Below are 15745 nucleotides of genomic sequence, written 5' to 3' on the forward strand. Positions count from 1 at the left end.
CGGGGCGCGCTGCCGTCAGAGCGGCCGCGGGAGCTGTCCGTGGGGGGAGCCGGCGGGACCGAGGGGTTTGCTCTCCCCCGAAGACGAGACTGACGATCCCTTAGCGACCCCTCAGTGAGGCGGCTGCGGCACAGCCCTGTTTTCAGCCCAGGTGGTTAAAATACAGCGTGTCCAGAGACGGGCGTGAAGCTGGAGCAGGGTCTGGAGCCCAGTGCGCTGAGGAGCTGCTGAGGGACCTGGGGGGGTTCAGCCTGGGGACAAGGAGGCTCGGGGAACCCTGACAGCAGGTTGGAGCGAGGGGCGGGGGTGGCGGGGTGCCAGTTTCTTCTGCCAAGTCACAAGCGACAGCACGAGAGGAAACGGCGTCAAGCTTCGCCAGCGGAGGTTGAGGCTGGCCCGGAGGAAGAGTTTCTGCCCCGTTGGGGTTGTCGCTATCGCTCTCTACAAACATCTGAAAGGAGGTTAGAGTGAGGTGGGGGTTGGTCTCTTCTCCCATCTAACAAGGGGCAGGACGAGAGGAAGCAGTCTTAAGTTGGGCCGGGGAGATTTAGGCTGGACCTGAGGAACAATTTCTTCTCCAAAAGAGTTGTCAAGCATTGGAACAAGCTTGACAGGGCAAGTGGTGGAGTCCCCATCCCTGGAGGAGGAGGAGCTGTGTCCGTGTAGTGCTGAGGGACAGGGGTCAGCGGGGACCTGGCAGTGCTGGGGGAGCGGGTGGGCTGAGTGATCTGAAAGGTCTCTTCTAGCCAAAACTATCCTTCTGCCTTTGAGGACAGAGATTTCTGCCTCCTGACGAATTCCTTCACATCCCATCTGGTGTTATTCCTGTCAGCTGGTTCATGCAGGTGGAAACTGCACAGCCTTTGGTTTGCATTCAGCGTTGAAAATACTTTCTGTAAAGACATAAATGGCAGACTGTGAGCAATGGCTTACTGTCTAAAGGGCAACCAGCGAAGGTTTGCTCCTTTAACAAGGAATGGAAAGAGTCTGTGAATTTAGTCTTCAGAGCTCTGAAGTGCTCACAGCTGGTTGTGCTGGTAATGTGAAAGAACAATTCCAAGCCTCTGACGCATGGCGGGATTTTTCTAGAATGTTGTAGTCTTGAGGGACATCTCAGAAGTGCAGCAGTAGCATTGTGTTTGATTTTCACACTCTCGCACACAGAGCTTGTTGGTTGGATAACTTTCCAGTTTTGAGCAAGCTGCAATGATCTCCAAGCACGATCTAATATTTTGTCATAAATGAAAAATATTTGGCGTAATAAACTCTTCAAAGCCAAACACATTGGTTAAATGTTCTCTCTTAAAAATAACTGGGCTTTTGGTTTTTGTTTTGTCTTGTTTTTTTTCAGACGTAAGCACCTCTGCACTGTGGTCTTTACAAAGCAAAGGGAATGTTTCCTTGCTGGGAAATCGGAGGCTGTTTTTTGACACTCATGCGCTGGTATGCCTCTTGGAAGACAATGGTAATTGGCTGGAAACGGGTAGCTGCTTTTAATGTCATTTCAGGAGTGGGTTTTTAGTTTGCAAAGTCTGCTACTTCTCCTTGACATGTGATGTTAGAGCTTCGGTTTTGTGGATTGCGGGTTTTTTAAAACACTGGGTAAGAACACGTAGGTTTTTTTCTCCTTCCAAAAGGAAATAGTGAGCTCATATAACTTATTATCTTACTGCTAGTTAAAAATGCTAAAGAGAAATTATATTTCAAGAATTGAGAGTAAGAAACAATTTTTGAGGTGGTGGTTTAAAATCTTTTAATTGGATTCCTACGTATTTAGTATACAGCACCTTGACCATGCAGCAATGTGTTATAGTAGGGTTGAATGTGGCCTGCTATGTGAAATGCAGCTTTTAGGGTCGAACCTAGAATAGAGTGTAAAATACAGCTGCTCTTAAGCATAGGTAAGGGGAGAGATTGTTTTGGATCCCTGAGGGACGGGGTTTAGGGACCCTGGCAGTGCAGGACAAACGGTTGGACTTGATGATCTTAAAGGTCTCTTCCAACCAGGTGGTTCTGTGGATTCATGCTAATGCTGCTGTGGTGGAGAAGGTGCCTTCGGGTGAAGCTCAGTACAGCTGTACTGACTGGTAATGGCTCTTCCTCCTTGGAAGCGAGAGGTCCCTGTCCCTTTCCTCTGCTGTGGGATTTCATCTCTAGTTAGTTTGAAACAATCATGCTTTTTTGCAAGTGTTTCTTTTCATAATGATTAAATCACATTCGTGACACTCCTATGTTTTGAAAGCGGAGAAGTTCAGAGTATTTCTAGGGACAATGTTTTACAATAGTTGCCAATATATATTGAGTTTAAAAGGTTTCTAATAGGGTCTCAGAGGCTAGTAGGCACCTAAACTGATAGCAGGTAGTGCTGTATTCAACTGAGTTTTGCACCTCTTCAGTGGTACTGAAGATCTGTAGTATCCTGAAAGGAGAGATCTGCCTTTCAGGGTCAGAATTCTTGCTCACAGAAATAACCACAGGTGAGAGATGGTGTTCTATAACACTCCTGGAAAACCTCCAGCGTTTGTCCTGCTGATACGGTACTAGGGCTGTAGCAGCTATGCTATGCCACAGAAGTTGTTTTGGGGTGGGGGTACTTGGCTGTGCTGACTGGTTGCGTGCTTTTGTTAGCTCTGGATCAGGGCGAGTTATTATCTTCCGTAGCCGACGTTTGCTTTAACTTGGTGCTGAGTTTTAGCAAGAGGCATCTCTGTCAACTGTCCAGATTTAGGTCTTTCTCTGAATGTTGTTACATTTGGTTTTGCTTAGGGTTCACTACCCAGCAGTCAGAGGTCATCGTGTCTGCGCTTGTGAAAATTATGAACAACAACCTGGATGTGATTTACAAGGACATGGTCACCAAAGTACAGCAGGTTAGATCGGGACGGTGGGGGACGGGTTAAAGTAAGTCAAAGCCTAGCCTGCCTGCTAATGAAATACGTGTTATTTATTACTGTTAGATGCTGTATTTTTTAAGAATGAAGGTGAAGAACAAACATCCCTGTGTATCTATTGACTAGTGAATTTTGTCTTGAGTTTATGAAATACTTAAAGTGTGGTGGACCTTGAGACGTAGGTACTGTGAGTTGGTGCGCAAGCTACAGGTAGTTTTTTAGTTTCAGCCTCGCTGTAGTGTGAAATAGAATTACTGAGAAGGCTTTTAGACAGATGTAGGAGGTATTCAGTGCATGGATTTGAATTGTTACAGCTCCTACTAACATTCTTCTGCAGACTTGTAACAAGGAAGTAGAGAGTCCTCAGTTATTTAGATATTCATGTGATGCCTTTTTATTTATCTCTCTGTCACAGTGATGTTTGTATAGTGTTAGAATTGAGCTGAATTACTTTTTTTATATGATGTTTTAGGGCGTGATCGGTGTAGTTGTGTTTACTGATAAGATACGTGTGTGGTTTGAACGCTGATATTGAAATCTATCTCCTTTTCCTTTGATTTGCACATTGTTCATGCTGTCCCCTAAAAATACCCAGCACTGACATCTTGGTGGGAGGAAGTGAAGAAAACTTGCTCGGAAATAGATTGATAATGCTGAGTTCGTACAGAGATTCTTCCTGGCTACCAGGAAATTGCAGACAACTGAACTGAATTGTTAGTCCTGACTTGTTAGGGAGTAATTGTTGTAATGAATAATTGTTTCTGGAGGCAAGGCTTGTTCTTGTAGTAATATTGGTACCAAAATAGCCTATCGTATCTGTCAGCACAGATGAGAAGAAGCACCGTAGTTACGATATGTTCTGAGGTGGTTTTTTTCTTCCCTCTTTTAAAGGAAATTGCACTTCAGCAAGTGATGTCCCATATTGGCGGCGTGAAAAAGGACATGATTATTTTGGAAAAAAGTGAGTTTTCAGCGCTTCGTTCAGAAAATGAGGTAAAAATCACTGTTTTAGAAAATACTATTCTTGTGCTTGCTTATTTTTCCAAATGATGTAAAAAAGCGTCTTGTACCCAAGGCTGGCTTTGGGGCCAGTATGGTTTAACGCCTGCATTAATGACCTTGTTGTCAAGGCAGAGCATTGAGTCCAGTGTGGGCTTTCTAGTGCAAGGGAGACGTGGACATGCTGGACAAAGTCCAACAAATGGCCAGAAAGATCAGTAAGGGACTGGATCATCTGATGAGTGTGGAAAGACTGTGAGAAGTGGGACTGTTTAGCCTGGAGAAGAGAAGGCTCAGAGGGGATCTCGTCAATGTATACAAATATTTGAAGGGAGGGTATAAAGCAGACAGTCACAGGCTCTTTCTGGTGTTGTCCAGCGGCAGAACAATAGCTAATTATCATGAATCAAAGTGTGGGAAATTCTGTTTAAATGTAAGAAACCTGTTTTTGGAGTAGAACACTGGAACAGGACACACAGAGAGGCTGGGGAGTCTCTGTCCTGAAAATACTCAAAACCACCTGGACACAGCCCTGAGCAACCTGCTGTCATTGCCCCTGCTTTGAGCAGAGGCTTGGACTGGATGGTCTCCTCAGAGAGTTAACAGAAGGTGCTACAGCTATAGCTATGTCATGTATCTTTTGAAAGACAGAGTAATAGAATACTGCGGGTCACAAAGGATCTCCAGAGAAAGAGAGGTAGTTGCAGGCTGCAGAGTGATTGTCATTTAGCCATCTCAAAGCTGAACAAAGCCAACTCTCTCCTTCTCACTCCCCTTATCCAATATTGTGTGCTCCAGCCCCCTGTCATCTTCATGGCCTCCACTGGACTTAAAATCATAAAGTTGTTTCGGTTGGAAAAGACATCTAAGATCATCGAGTAGTGACCTGGCAGTTAATGGTCAGACCAAACTGTGTCATTAAAACATCGTGCCTACACATCTTCTAAATCCCTCCAGGGCTGGGCACTCCACCACTTCCCTGAGCGGCTTGCTCCAGGGCTTGACGACCCTTTTGGTGAAGAAATTTTTCCCAATATCCAGCCTAAATCTCCCTGGCACAACTCGAGGCCGTTTCCTCTCATCCTGTTGCATGTTGCTCAGGAGAAGAGGCTGACCCCCACCTCACCCTAGCATCCTTTCAGGGAGCTGTCGAGAGTCATAAGGACTGACCTCAGCCTCCTTTTCTCCAGGCTAAACACTCCCAGTTCCCAGACTTGCTCCAGTATATCAACATCAGTCCTTCACCAGGGAGCCCAAAGCCAGACACAGCACTTCCAGCACAGGCTCACGAGTGCTGAAGTAATCACACCACCTGACCCGCTGGGTTTTCTCTCGTCCTGGCGGCATGTGGCCACCGTTACTGCTGTGGGACATGGCTGGCTTCTGTCCTGTGCTGTTCAGAAAGGCACAATACTGAAGACACACGTATCTGCGTGCACACTGAGGATGTAGAGTTAAACCACGCTCGGTGTGCCCGCTTTTGCATCTCGTGGATTAGAGTCACTGCTGATCGTGCGAATTGGCTGGTATTTCTAGGTTACTCAGTTTCATATACAGTAACAAAATGTACAATTTTTTTCCTACTCTCCCAGAAAATAAATCTTGAACTCCAGCAGATAAAGAAGCTAGTCATGGTAAGAGACCATTCCTCTATAATTAAGAACTAACTCCTGTCTAGTTTGCTGTTAAAAAAACCCCTTGAATTGTTGTTCCTCAGGTTTTTATTTTAAAAGCTGTGCTTAACTGTGATATGTAAGATACTGAAATAGCAGTTGATGATGCACCGTGGGCTGCAGCAAGACGATTTCGTGCATACTCATTTATGGTGATGTGGGTTTGTCCACGAAACCATCAGGCTGTTGGACTTGCTCAGCCATCCGGCAACGCGGCCAAGCTCAGCCTAGCACCTCCTTGCCGTTTCTTTCCTGTTCTCTTCAATTTCTTTTTGCATTGTCGTCTCCAAAAGGAGAACATAAGTTTCTCAAGGCTAATCCTGCATGTTTCATGCTGTGTTATGAAATGCTGAATGCGTCTGGGGTTTCAGAATAACATCTTAAAATCATTCAGCATCTGATTTTTTAATTGTAGCTTATTCACATCTAAATGAGTTGGTGTAAAGAGCATCAGGGATCTGAGTCATCTTTTTTTAAAAGCTAGGTGTCTTTAAATTTAACTTTTCACTGTAAATGTAATTCTCGCAAGGGCAAGTTGGTTTATGTTTGCTCACACTTGTTCCTCTAAAAGACAAAAAGACACAATGTTGTCAAAGTTTTAAAAAAATTTATTTCTAAGTTTTGATTCCATTAAGCTGCAATATATCATGCATGATGACATCTAATTATAAACCAGTTAAAGCTCAACAGTTCACACACAGCATGAACAACAGACGCATTTCTCACTGAATGAACTCTTGCCTAGCTGACATTGCCCCACTCGAGAGATGCTGACTTGGTTTGAACAGCAGCATCTCCCAGAACATCATGGATCTTCTGCTCCTCCCACACATTCTTCTGATCAGCCGTTTGCTGCGTGACAAACTGTCAGGTGGCTGGAAGTCCTGCCAGGAGGCTGTGTTAAAGTGGCAGCTGGCACTGAGAAAAGCAGGAATCGCTTTCAGCTACTGATGAAGTCAAGTGCAAGTGTACAATTCACAGCAGTTTTAAAAATGTTTAAAAAATTATAAACATTTCCTGACTTGTAAAATATCTGTAGCTTTTCCTGAAAGCCCCAGATGTAGTTTTAGAAACGGATCCCCTTTTACACTGGAAGGTTAGAAACTGCTTTTAAAGTTATTTTGGGCATCAAGGTTGCTTCATGGAGGAAGTCCAACGTAGGGGTGTCCCTAGGCATGGATTTCTAGAAATCAGAGAAAGTTATGGGATATGCGGAACATTCCCAGCATTTATAGAATGGGCTCTCAGTTACGTGCTGTTCTCAGGGTTCTGGTTTTAGAAGTAATTGTAGTTTTAGTAATTGTTAGTTTTTGATTCTGAGATCCAATTCGTACTGTAGAACATGAGCATTTCCTGGGGGAAGAATGGGAATCTTACCCTTTTGAAAATGGGGTTTATGTAGATTGGTCCGAGTTGAATATTAAAGTAGGATAAACTTCCAGAGTGGAGGAAAAATCAAGTGACTTTCACTTGGCATGTCAACATTAATTGGAGAGAAGCTTGATTGCTGAGGTGTGTGAAGAAAGGCACAATGTATTTGACTGATTTTTTTGTTTTTGTTTGGTTTGCTTATGATTAAAGAGTAAGTCCTGCTTGCTGCTTTATCAATCTTTTCCATCAGGATGAAATTACCAAAGTTCGTGCAGACAACAAGTTAAATCTAAACCTAGAGAAGAGCAGAGTAAAAGAGTTGGTAAGTTTGTGGTAAGTTGGTGGTTTGTTCTAAAACATCTCAACACTGGGTCGTCTCCAAATGTGGGTAAGAGCATCGTACCCATAGAGCGTTTTTGTACTAATCTGCAGTACCCTTCAGCTTCAAGATGGAATTAATCGAGTTACGCATCTGCACGTTGCTGTAGTACAAGGTGCCCTGGTTGAGTTTGCGTGTCTGTCTGGTTTGGTATTGGTTTAATATCAAGATTAACACATGACACTTAAATGTATTAGATACCTACTCTAAATATGCTGATAGCTGCCTAGAGGTTTTCTGTGTTATTACTATTTCTCTATTTTCACAGTTAAGTTTACGCATGTCATTAAATTTATCATCATTAAGGATGTTTCATTTCCCTGTAGCTAGAGGATTTCTAATGTAGCCAGTTTGGCAGGAAATACTATTGTGAAAATAACGTTACTTTTATTTTTTTAATTGTGACTGACACTGATTCAGATTGTTTTGACCTTTGAAGTATCTGGTAGGACCGAACTGGTGTGACATTAAATTAGAAGAAGGTAGAGGAAGAATTAAAAGATTAGGGTGCTTTTGCATTGTAAGTAGCACTCTAAAGAGAGTTCTGTTCCCACAGATACTTTTTAAATAGCTTTTAGGATCTCAAATTGCACCTTCTAAATCGGAAGATCTTTCAATGACATTTTCCTGTTAATATTATTTCTTGGTCAGTCCTTTTTCACGGGTGTGTGGTGAAGATGGCATATTTATCTCCACTGTAGGCGATAAGAACTGTTCAAGGAGATACCATTCATCTCCTGGGTGTGCCCCTTGAAGTTTTTGCCCAATGATTAGTTGAGGTAACAGCCGTGTCGGTGATTTACTATAGTGACTAGCAGGCTGTTATCCGTGGTGGATGCTTGAATAAAGTACCATCTGAGCAGGTAGAATTCTGGTTTAAAGGTTAATACTTCATGCTAATGTTTTAAAAAAGCATCATGTGAAATGTATTAACTCTCATAAGCTTGGCAATACTTCAGACTTATGAAACCTATTTAAAATCTCTTCACCAACGGTAAGTTAGGCACTGGTGTTTTATTTGTCAATGCTGATGTGGGCAGTCTTTAAGGTTTCACACTCTAAATGCTTTGTCTTTCAATTGGTTCATTCCACTCTCCATTTCTCGGAGAATCCTGCATCACTCAGTGCACATCTGTTCGTGCTGTGATTTATGTCTGCAGTGATACAGATGTGACTTTAGAAACTGGAAGTATGGTACAAAATTCCGTATGTATGCAGGTGTTCATGCATCACAGTGCCACTAAGCTTGCTGTAAATCGCCAGATGCATCTGACAGAGCTGAATTTTCTCTGCACTATGAAAAACATGGACTTGGGGTGGAATCTCCCTGGTGAATTTCATGGGGAAAGTTTAACCTTGTCTTCCTCCTTACTTGAATGCGCTGGCGTGTGGTGATGCCTTGCAGTGAAGGGGTGTCTTCCACTCTCTTAAACCTAAGTTTAAAATCCTTGGATCTGACCTAGAGAGTTCTAGCCACAAAGCAAAACTTTAACAAACACAAAGATCAAGAAAGAAGCTTGTATAATATAAATTATTCAGAAAAATGTGTATTTGGATATCAGCATCTGCTTAAAGTAAAACAGACAAACTATTCCAATCCATAAAATTGTTTATTTTACATGTCACGGTTCTTTTGAGAGTGATGATCAGTTTGTTAATGTGAGGATCAATTCTAATGTGAAATGTTTTCATCGTTTTACTCACATTCTTTTATAAATGTTCTGCCATCTTGTCACTTTCAAAAATGTACATTTATATAAAATGTCTGAGTTTATTTTTTATCCCTCTCTTCATTTTGCAGTCTAGTGATTGTTTCATTACCTGTAGACATGCTGTTATTGTCATTTTCTATATTCGCAGCAACCTGCTATCTCTTAACTTCATCTTTAGATGAGGCAAAAGTCCAAAGAGAGCTCTAGATCTTTAAGGAGGGTGTTTCAGTGCCGAGGCATTTATGTAGATTGGTCCGAGTTGAATATTAAAGTAGGATAAACTTCCAGAGTGGAGGAAAAATCAAGTGACTTTCACTTGGCATGTCAACAGACAAGGTTATTGCTGTGTAACAGAGGGTTCTGGGGTGGGTGCCTGATGACCTTGATACTCTGCACTATAGACCAGTGGTTTAGCAGGTGTCTGTAAATAATTGAATTGCTCCGGTAGTGGGACAGGAGCTGTTACAGCTATCGAGGTAAATCATGCCTGTTTACGAGTCAGAAAGATAAAGGTATTATCAGATAATAATCTTGTCCAGATTCAGTGTGCTACAGAATTTGGAAACAAAGAAATATGCTTTTAAGTCTATAAGTTTCATGTTGATATCATGTTTATCTTTTTTTTTCTTCCTCCCCCATCTAGTACTCGCTTAATGAAAGAAAACTACTTGAAATGAGGACAGAAATAGTGGAATTGGTAAGAACTTGGTAGCTGATTATTATACAGCAAGTCAAATCTTCTTGTACTTGTGTTGTAGACTGGTATTGGTTCTGGAGTTGTTCCTGTGTCATGGAGCTTTGTTACTTCCTTGAGTATTTTCATATTGGTGCTGGTAACTGAAGTGACTGCAGAATAAAAAGGCTTTCATATATATTATTAGACTCTCTGCAGGTATGTATCAACGGTTCAGTGGTCACTTTGTGTTGAAACTTCATGCGCGTCGTGTTTTCTCTTTATGTTAGTTTGTGAAATTTCTCTCCCCCCACCGCCACGTTCAGTGAGACTGAAGCGCATTGCGAGATTGATGCAGTGTCATATTAAAGGAGGGTTTTACCAAGCGCTTCCTTTTGTGTTCCCCCTGTAGTATAGGGAATTATCCCTGGGAAGACGTCTAGGATTAAATCATTAACTGATTCGCGTTTCAGCAGTGCTGCTTTGAAAATATCAGCAGCTCAGATTAACACATATTTAAGGAGAAACCAAAAACAGAGCTTTGAAGGGATGGCTTAAATTTCTGAATAAACTAGAAACTGTTCAAATGGCATCATTTTGTTTTTTAGCATGCGCAGCAAGATCGAGCTCTGACCCAAACAGACCGAAAAATAGACACTGAAGTTGCAGATCTGAAAACAATGCTCGAATCGCACAAACTTGATAATATTAAGTACCTAGCAGGTAAGGAATCTGATGATTGTCTCTGACGGTGAAACTCCTAAACATTCTTAGAGGCTTGGCAAATTCTAGATTGCCTGTGTTCATAAAGGCCCTGAGTAACAAAGTAAAATACTTGAAATAGTCAGGGTGAGCGCTTAACCCAGACAAGGATTCCAGTGGTTCACAACTTTATTTTGCATGGGCTAATGGCTGGTTTGTTGTTTGGGTTTTGTTTTGGTTTGTTTTTTTTTTTTTTCCCCCTGCTTTATACCATAATAATGTGAGAAATCTAAAAGGCTGGCTGATAACAAGGGCCAAAAATTCTTTTGTGCCAGACTTAATTTCTAGAAGCAGCCTGCTGCATGCCTTTCTAGATTTCTTCCCCTGTCTGCTGTCAAATGGAACATTTCAGCTTTTCTGACTGTTCAGCACCAAATACCTTTTACACTTTCATTTTCCAGGCATGTGCATTAGAAAAGTGCGATCTATGTGTGTGTGCCTTCATTATTGCCCTAGTTTATTCGTTTGACATTTCACTACTGAGAGTGCGGTGCTATTAAATGAGCAGGTTTGCAGTAGAAAATTACTCTTCTGACATAGACTTTCTGATTATTTTTTCACAATGGATTTTGTCACAAGTACAATCACGTCTATTTGTAGTGTTGTACTTCAGGCATATTCTTTAGCGAGAACCATTATGGAAAATAAAAGGCAATTTCTTAAAATGAGAGGAAATTCTATTCCCCACCATTCCTACTCAAAAACACACTGAACGTTTTTTTGGAAAATCAAAAATAATTGAAAAAATAGTTTCCGTTGTGTTTGAAGTGCAGACAATGGCAAAAATATTTTGTGCAGGTATCTAGAAATCAAAAGTTGTTTTCATTTAAATAGGAATTTTAAAAATTGCAAACTGATAAGCATCGTTAAAAATAGCTTTCGTTTATTTGTTTGCTGAATATGTGACTGTGATTTAATAATCCTGTCACCCGTTTCCTCGCTTAACAACGGTAACTTGCCATATTGATCTCTTTTGGAATGGAGGCTTCTTTCAGCCTCTTGGTAGTTTTCCAGCCCAGTGTTCCTGCATTCTTTTTCTTGTTTGTCATTTTTGTGCCCCTTCGCCTTGAAATTGTCTGTCGTAAATTGAAACCCTTACTTCCTTACCTGGGGAAGGGGTGGTGGTTACACTTCTAGTACTGTAGCAAGATGCTTTCTGAAGGAATGTTCCAAGAGCTGATGATTTAATGTCTACATTTTCCTCTCCGTTTTTATTTTCTTTCAGGTTCAATATTTACATGCCTTACCGTAGCTCTGGGATTTTATCGTTTATGGATGTAATAAAACAACAATTTAAATGGAATTCTGCTGTCTTGGTTTCTGGGAAACAAAAAAAAAAAAACAACAAAAAAAAGAAGTTTTACCTTTTCCTGGACTTTAACCAAGCCTTGACTGTTTTATTTATATTTCTTTGTAAAGCAGACTGTATTGAGAATGTAACCAAAGATGTGCCTAGAAACAAACTGTACCCACCGTGCATTGTTTTGAAGCTTACCTCTGACGGAAGGCCGGTGTACGCGCTTCTGCCATTCCCCTCTGCTCTGCACCGCAGAACACCTTGCTGCTGCCTGGAAGCCGGGACTGGCATTCGTAGTGGTCGTACGGGCCGCGTGCCCTGGAGAAGGATCTCTGGAGTGACAGCTCCATTCCCAGTTCAGAAACGTTTGGGCGGTCAGTGGCCTCTGTGGGACCGAAGTCTTGATTATTAATGTAAAACTGAAACGACACATTTTGTGGCTTGGAGGCACTCTTGTCTAAGCCGAATTTAAGTGAATCATACTCCGTTCCCTCCTTCTAACACTTATTCATCCTGTTCCTATGATCAAATATATGTTTGGCTCTTTTTATAACATCAGAGTTACAGCTTGTTTTCTAGATGCCCGTCCAGTCAGTCACGTGTAACGACAGCAGGGTTTGCCACTGGTTTTTGTCTGTAAAATATTTGTAGATGTTTTTGTCACTAACTTGTCTTTGGTATGTGTAAGTATTTGATACTCATTCCACTTGCTTATTGTTAACTTTACCACTGTAACTGGAAGTTGGAAATACAGGAAAATACACGAGTTGTATTAATTTATGGTTAAGTGATACGAGGAGTCTCTGGTGCTGCCTTCTTGACGGAAGGGAATTGATGCTTTTAGAAAGAGATTTTAAATGGTCATTATGAAGCAGGGTCTTTGGTGAGGGAACTGCTGTACTGACAGTATTCTGTGGATTTTTTTTTTCTATTGTTTTACTTTAAAAAAATTCCTGTTGTCTCTTCAAATGTGGAACCGTGATGGCGATTACAATAATGGAGACCTGCAAGGATGTTTAATCCAATTCTGAGCAAGCCCATGTGAACCAGTAAGTGCCACTGAAAGTGACAAATGCAGGCGTGCAGCGTATCCAGGTATCGATCATTCTTCACTGATGAAACAACTGCTTTAGTAGCAGAGCTGCCATTTGTGTTCCTTCAGGTAAGGGAGATTTTTCCTTCTCGTTTGCTCTTGGGAGGAGAGGACAATCTACGCGCTGGTGATAAAGAGCAGCACAATCACAGCTCTGCTTGATGAAAGTAAAGCCGTTGGGCTCCTTTGTGTCTGTACTGTAATACCCACATCACTACTTTGGGGGCTGATCATGTGCAAGTGCTGAGGAAGAGACTGATGCCTGTAACGATTCTATACTGACCTGAAATAAAGAATTCTGAATGTTTCCTAGAATATGCTGAGTTTTCATCATAAATGCAACTTCTAATTTTCATTTCATCCCTTTATTTGAAGGTAAGTCACTGCCGATAGGACTTTTAAGCTAAGAATTAGGAAGGTGAAGAGTCCCTCTAACACTGAAGAGGAAAGAACAGTCAATTATGTAAGGAAAACTGTTATTACAGACTAACTTAACAGCCCCTCTGAATTGAATGAACCTACATCCGAGATCTTCACTTTTTAATTTAAAACCTCCTATTTTGTACTAACTTATAGGACTTGACACTGTCTCAAATTAGGCAAGCAACGATTTAATGTTTGGAATGACTTAAGTTGTTGCTTCTTATCTTCCCAGGACAGAGGATTCTATATACGTCTATGTAATCAGTAAATCTTTGCCTGAGCATCTGATAAATAGTTGCTAAAATAACTACATAGAGCTAATTTTAAATATAGGGACTGTCCTGCTAAGAATAGATGCTATGCAAATTGATTTCTTTTCAGGGCAGGTGGAAGGAGGAAGTGAAAGATTATAGAGCAGCCTTGTCCTGGGATTAGCAAAGTGCCGGGCAGAGCAGCAGTTCTTGGTGAGTGTTCAAAACAAGGAATGAAGTTAATGTGTCATTCGGGAAAAGGACACTAGAAATAGAACCCAGTTACTATTTCCTGGCCCATAAAGTCTTCAAGTGCGGAGTAAAAGCTCGTTACTCCTATCCTGTGTGCGTAGATGCAGAACCTCTTCTGATTTCGTTTTAAGGGTCCGTTTAGCAATCCCTCGCTCGCAGTCTCATCGTGTGTACCACAGGTATTCATTGGCATTCCAAAAAGGTAGAAAATCCCTCCGGAGACTTCCAAGCACAAATTCTTTGAAAGAGAGGTTTAAACTCAAAGAATGAGCCTTTTGATACAGGGGAGAAGCAAATATATCAGGACATACTACTAAATATCTCTTGAAAAGCAGCAGTTGAGTGTCAAATGATCACTGAATTCCTAAGCAGGAGACCAAAGCTGGTAATCCTCCCGATGTTTTCTTCTCTAAGGCTTTCTGTGGCACGTTGTACATTGTCTCTAATTTGAATCAGTAGCAATTCTAACTGTACAGAAGTACTTTCCAGGTATCTGACTTCCTCCTTCGATTTTTGATTTGCAGAATCCTTTCAAAAGATGCAAGTGAAAAACAAATGGGACTGTTTTACCATAAAACCACATCAGCTGTGAAAATCTGCAGTAGCTCCCTCGATTCAGAAAAGTATCTGTTCGGTGCAGGACAAAGGTATAAAAGACAAAGTTTTATCGAGAAAGGTCGGATTTCTCAGGTTCTCTTAGTTTGGAAGAACAGAGGATGCAGCAAAAGCTGAGCTGTGGCTCTGATGTGCTTTCAGGAAGAGCCCACCTCTGTTGAGAGCAGGTGAAGAGCAGCCGTCTGCCTGTGCCTGAACTAGTTTTGAGTCTTCCCTGAGAACTTCCACGGTCACACAGCAAAGACAGGAGGTTCCTTAAGGATTTGCTTCCTTTTGGGGAAGGAGATTGAGAATCATTCCATATGCTGGAAAACCTAAGTTACTCAGAAAGCTGCTGCTTTTCCCAAAACACATTGAGAGCTCTAGTCCTTACAGCTGTGTGGTAACCCGTTAGCGGGAGCACAAGGAATTTCACTGCTTGTCTATCATGCTTCCCCTCTTGATTTCAGGAAAAATCCGTAAGGGAGCCATTTCCTTTTCTCTGGTATGTATTAGCTAAATTCTTTGCCTCCAGGACTTTATTGCTGTTAAATCACATGCCGTCTAGCCCTTTCTCTACTGGATTGCCTCATTCATTTCCCAGAGAGGTGTAGAGCTGTACTTAAAACCAGGAGTTGACAAACAGAAACACATTTTTAATGTAGGTACGAAACCTACTTCCATTTCTCTAACCACAAATGTTTTGGTTTACTAGAATAAGCCTTTTCTAGCTGTGAAATCCACTTACCTGACCTTTTCATAGCTCCACGCAGCTATTGCTGGTTCCTGCTGACCTGGGGGAAGGTCTGCTTTTACCTTCTACAGATTTTGGGTCATACCACTTTGAGTGGCCTTCCCTTAGCCTTGCTACCATCTGTAGACTTTTACTTATATGTACCTTGGATTTATAGGGCTTTTTGTTGGGGTGGGGTTTTTCTTGTTGTTGGCTTTTTTGGGTTTGTTATTTTAGAGTAAAGCTTTGTGTATAAGCCAGTAATTTTCTTCAGCCTCTAAATAGGAAGTTAATTTATAATCAAGTATGTGCCTGGAATATCGGTGTTTCCTTTAATCAGAGACAAATGCATAGGCTCTTAGAGGTGGAGCGCCTGCTGTGTCTTTGTTAGGAAAGCTTGATTTGGCTTAAAACATATTTTTTTTTACCTGTTGCCAAATATTTTAAAGCAGTAGAGTTGATTCTTTATCTTACAGTTAAATTCTGTGTCTGAACATTTGCCTCTTCTCCTTAACGTGCAGTTTTGTAACTAGATAAAGATCACAGAGGGTAAGTATCAGGGTTCGTGTGGTGTTCCTTTGAAATCTGTCCATTCCAAGAAAGAATATTTCAGTTTTCTTGGGAAGATGCCCAGCTGGTAAC

At 41.5% G+C, this 15745-nt stretch overlaps 1 protein-coding gene across 1 annotated transcript; it reads left to right on the top strand.

Moving 5' to 3' along the window:
* Nucleotides 1-1351: 1351 nt before the first annotated feature.
* MCUR1 (mitochondrial calcium uniporter regulator 1) lies at nucleotides 1352-11741 on the top strand (the record flags this gene model as incomplete). Its single annotated transcript, XM_010131358.1, has 8 exons — nucleotides 1352-1465; nucleotides 2767-2870; nucleotides 3783-3884; nucleotides 5483-5524; nucleotides 7185-7256; nucleotides 9669-9722; nucleotides 10307-10421; nucleotides 11686-11741. Coding segments are annotated over 8 exons (659 nt in total), but the record flags the coding sequence as incomplete, so codon positions are not given.
* Between the last annotated feature and the right edge of the window lie 4004 nt (nucleotides 11742-15745).

Source organism: Buceros rhinoceros, unplaced genomic scaffold (genome assembly GCF_000710305.1).
Source record: "Buceros rhinoceros silvestris isolate BGI_N320 unplaced genomic scaffold, ASM71030v1 scaffold732, whole genome shotgun sequence".
In the NCBI taxonomy this organism is placed as follows: Eukaryota; Metazoa; Chordata; class Aves; order Bucerotiformes; family Bucerotidae; genus Buceros; species Buceros rhinoceros.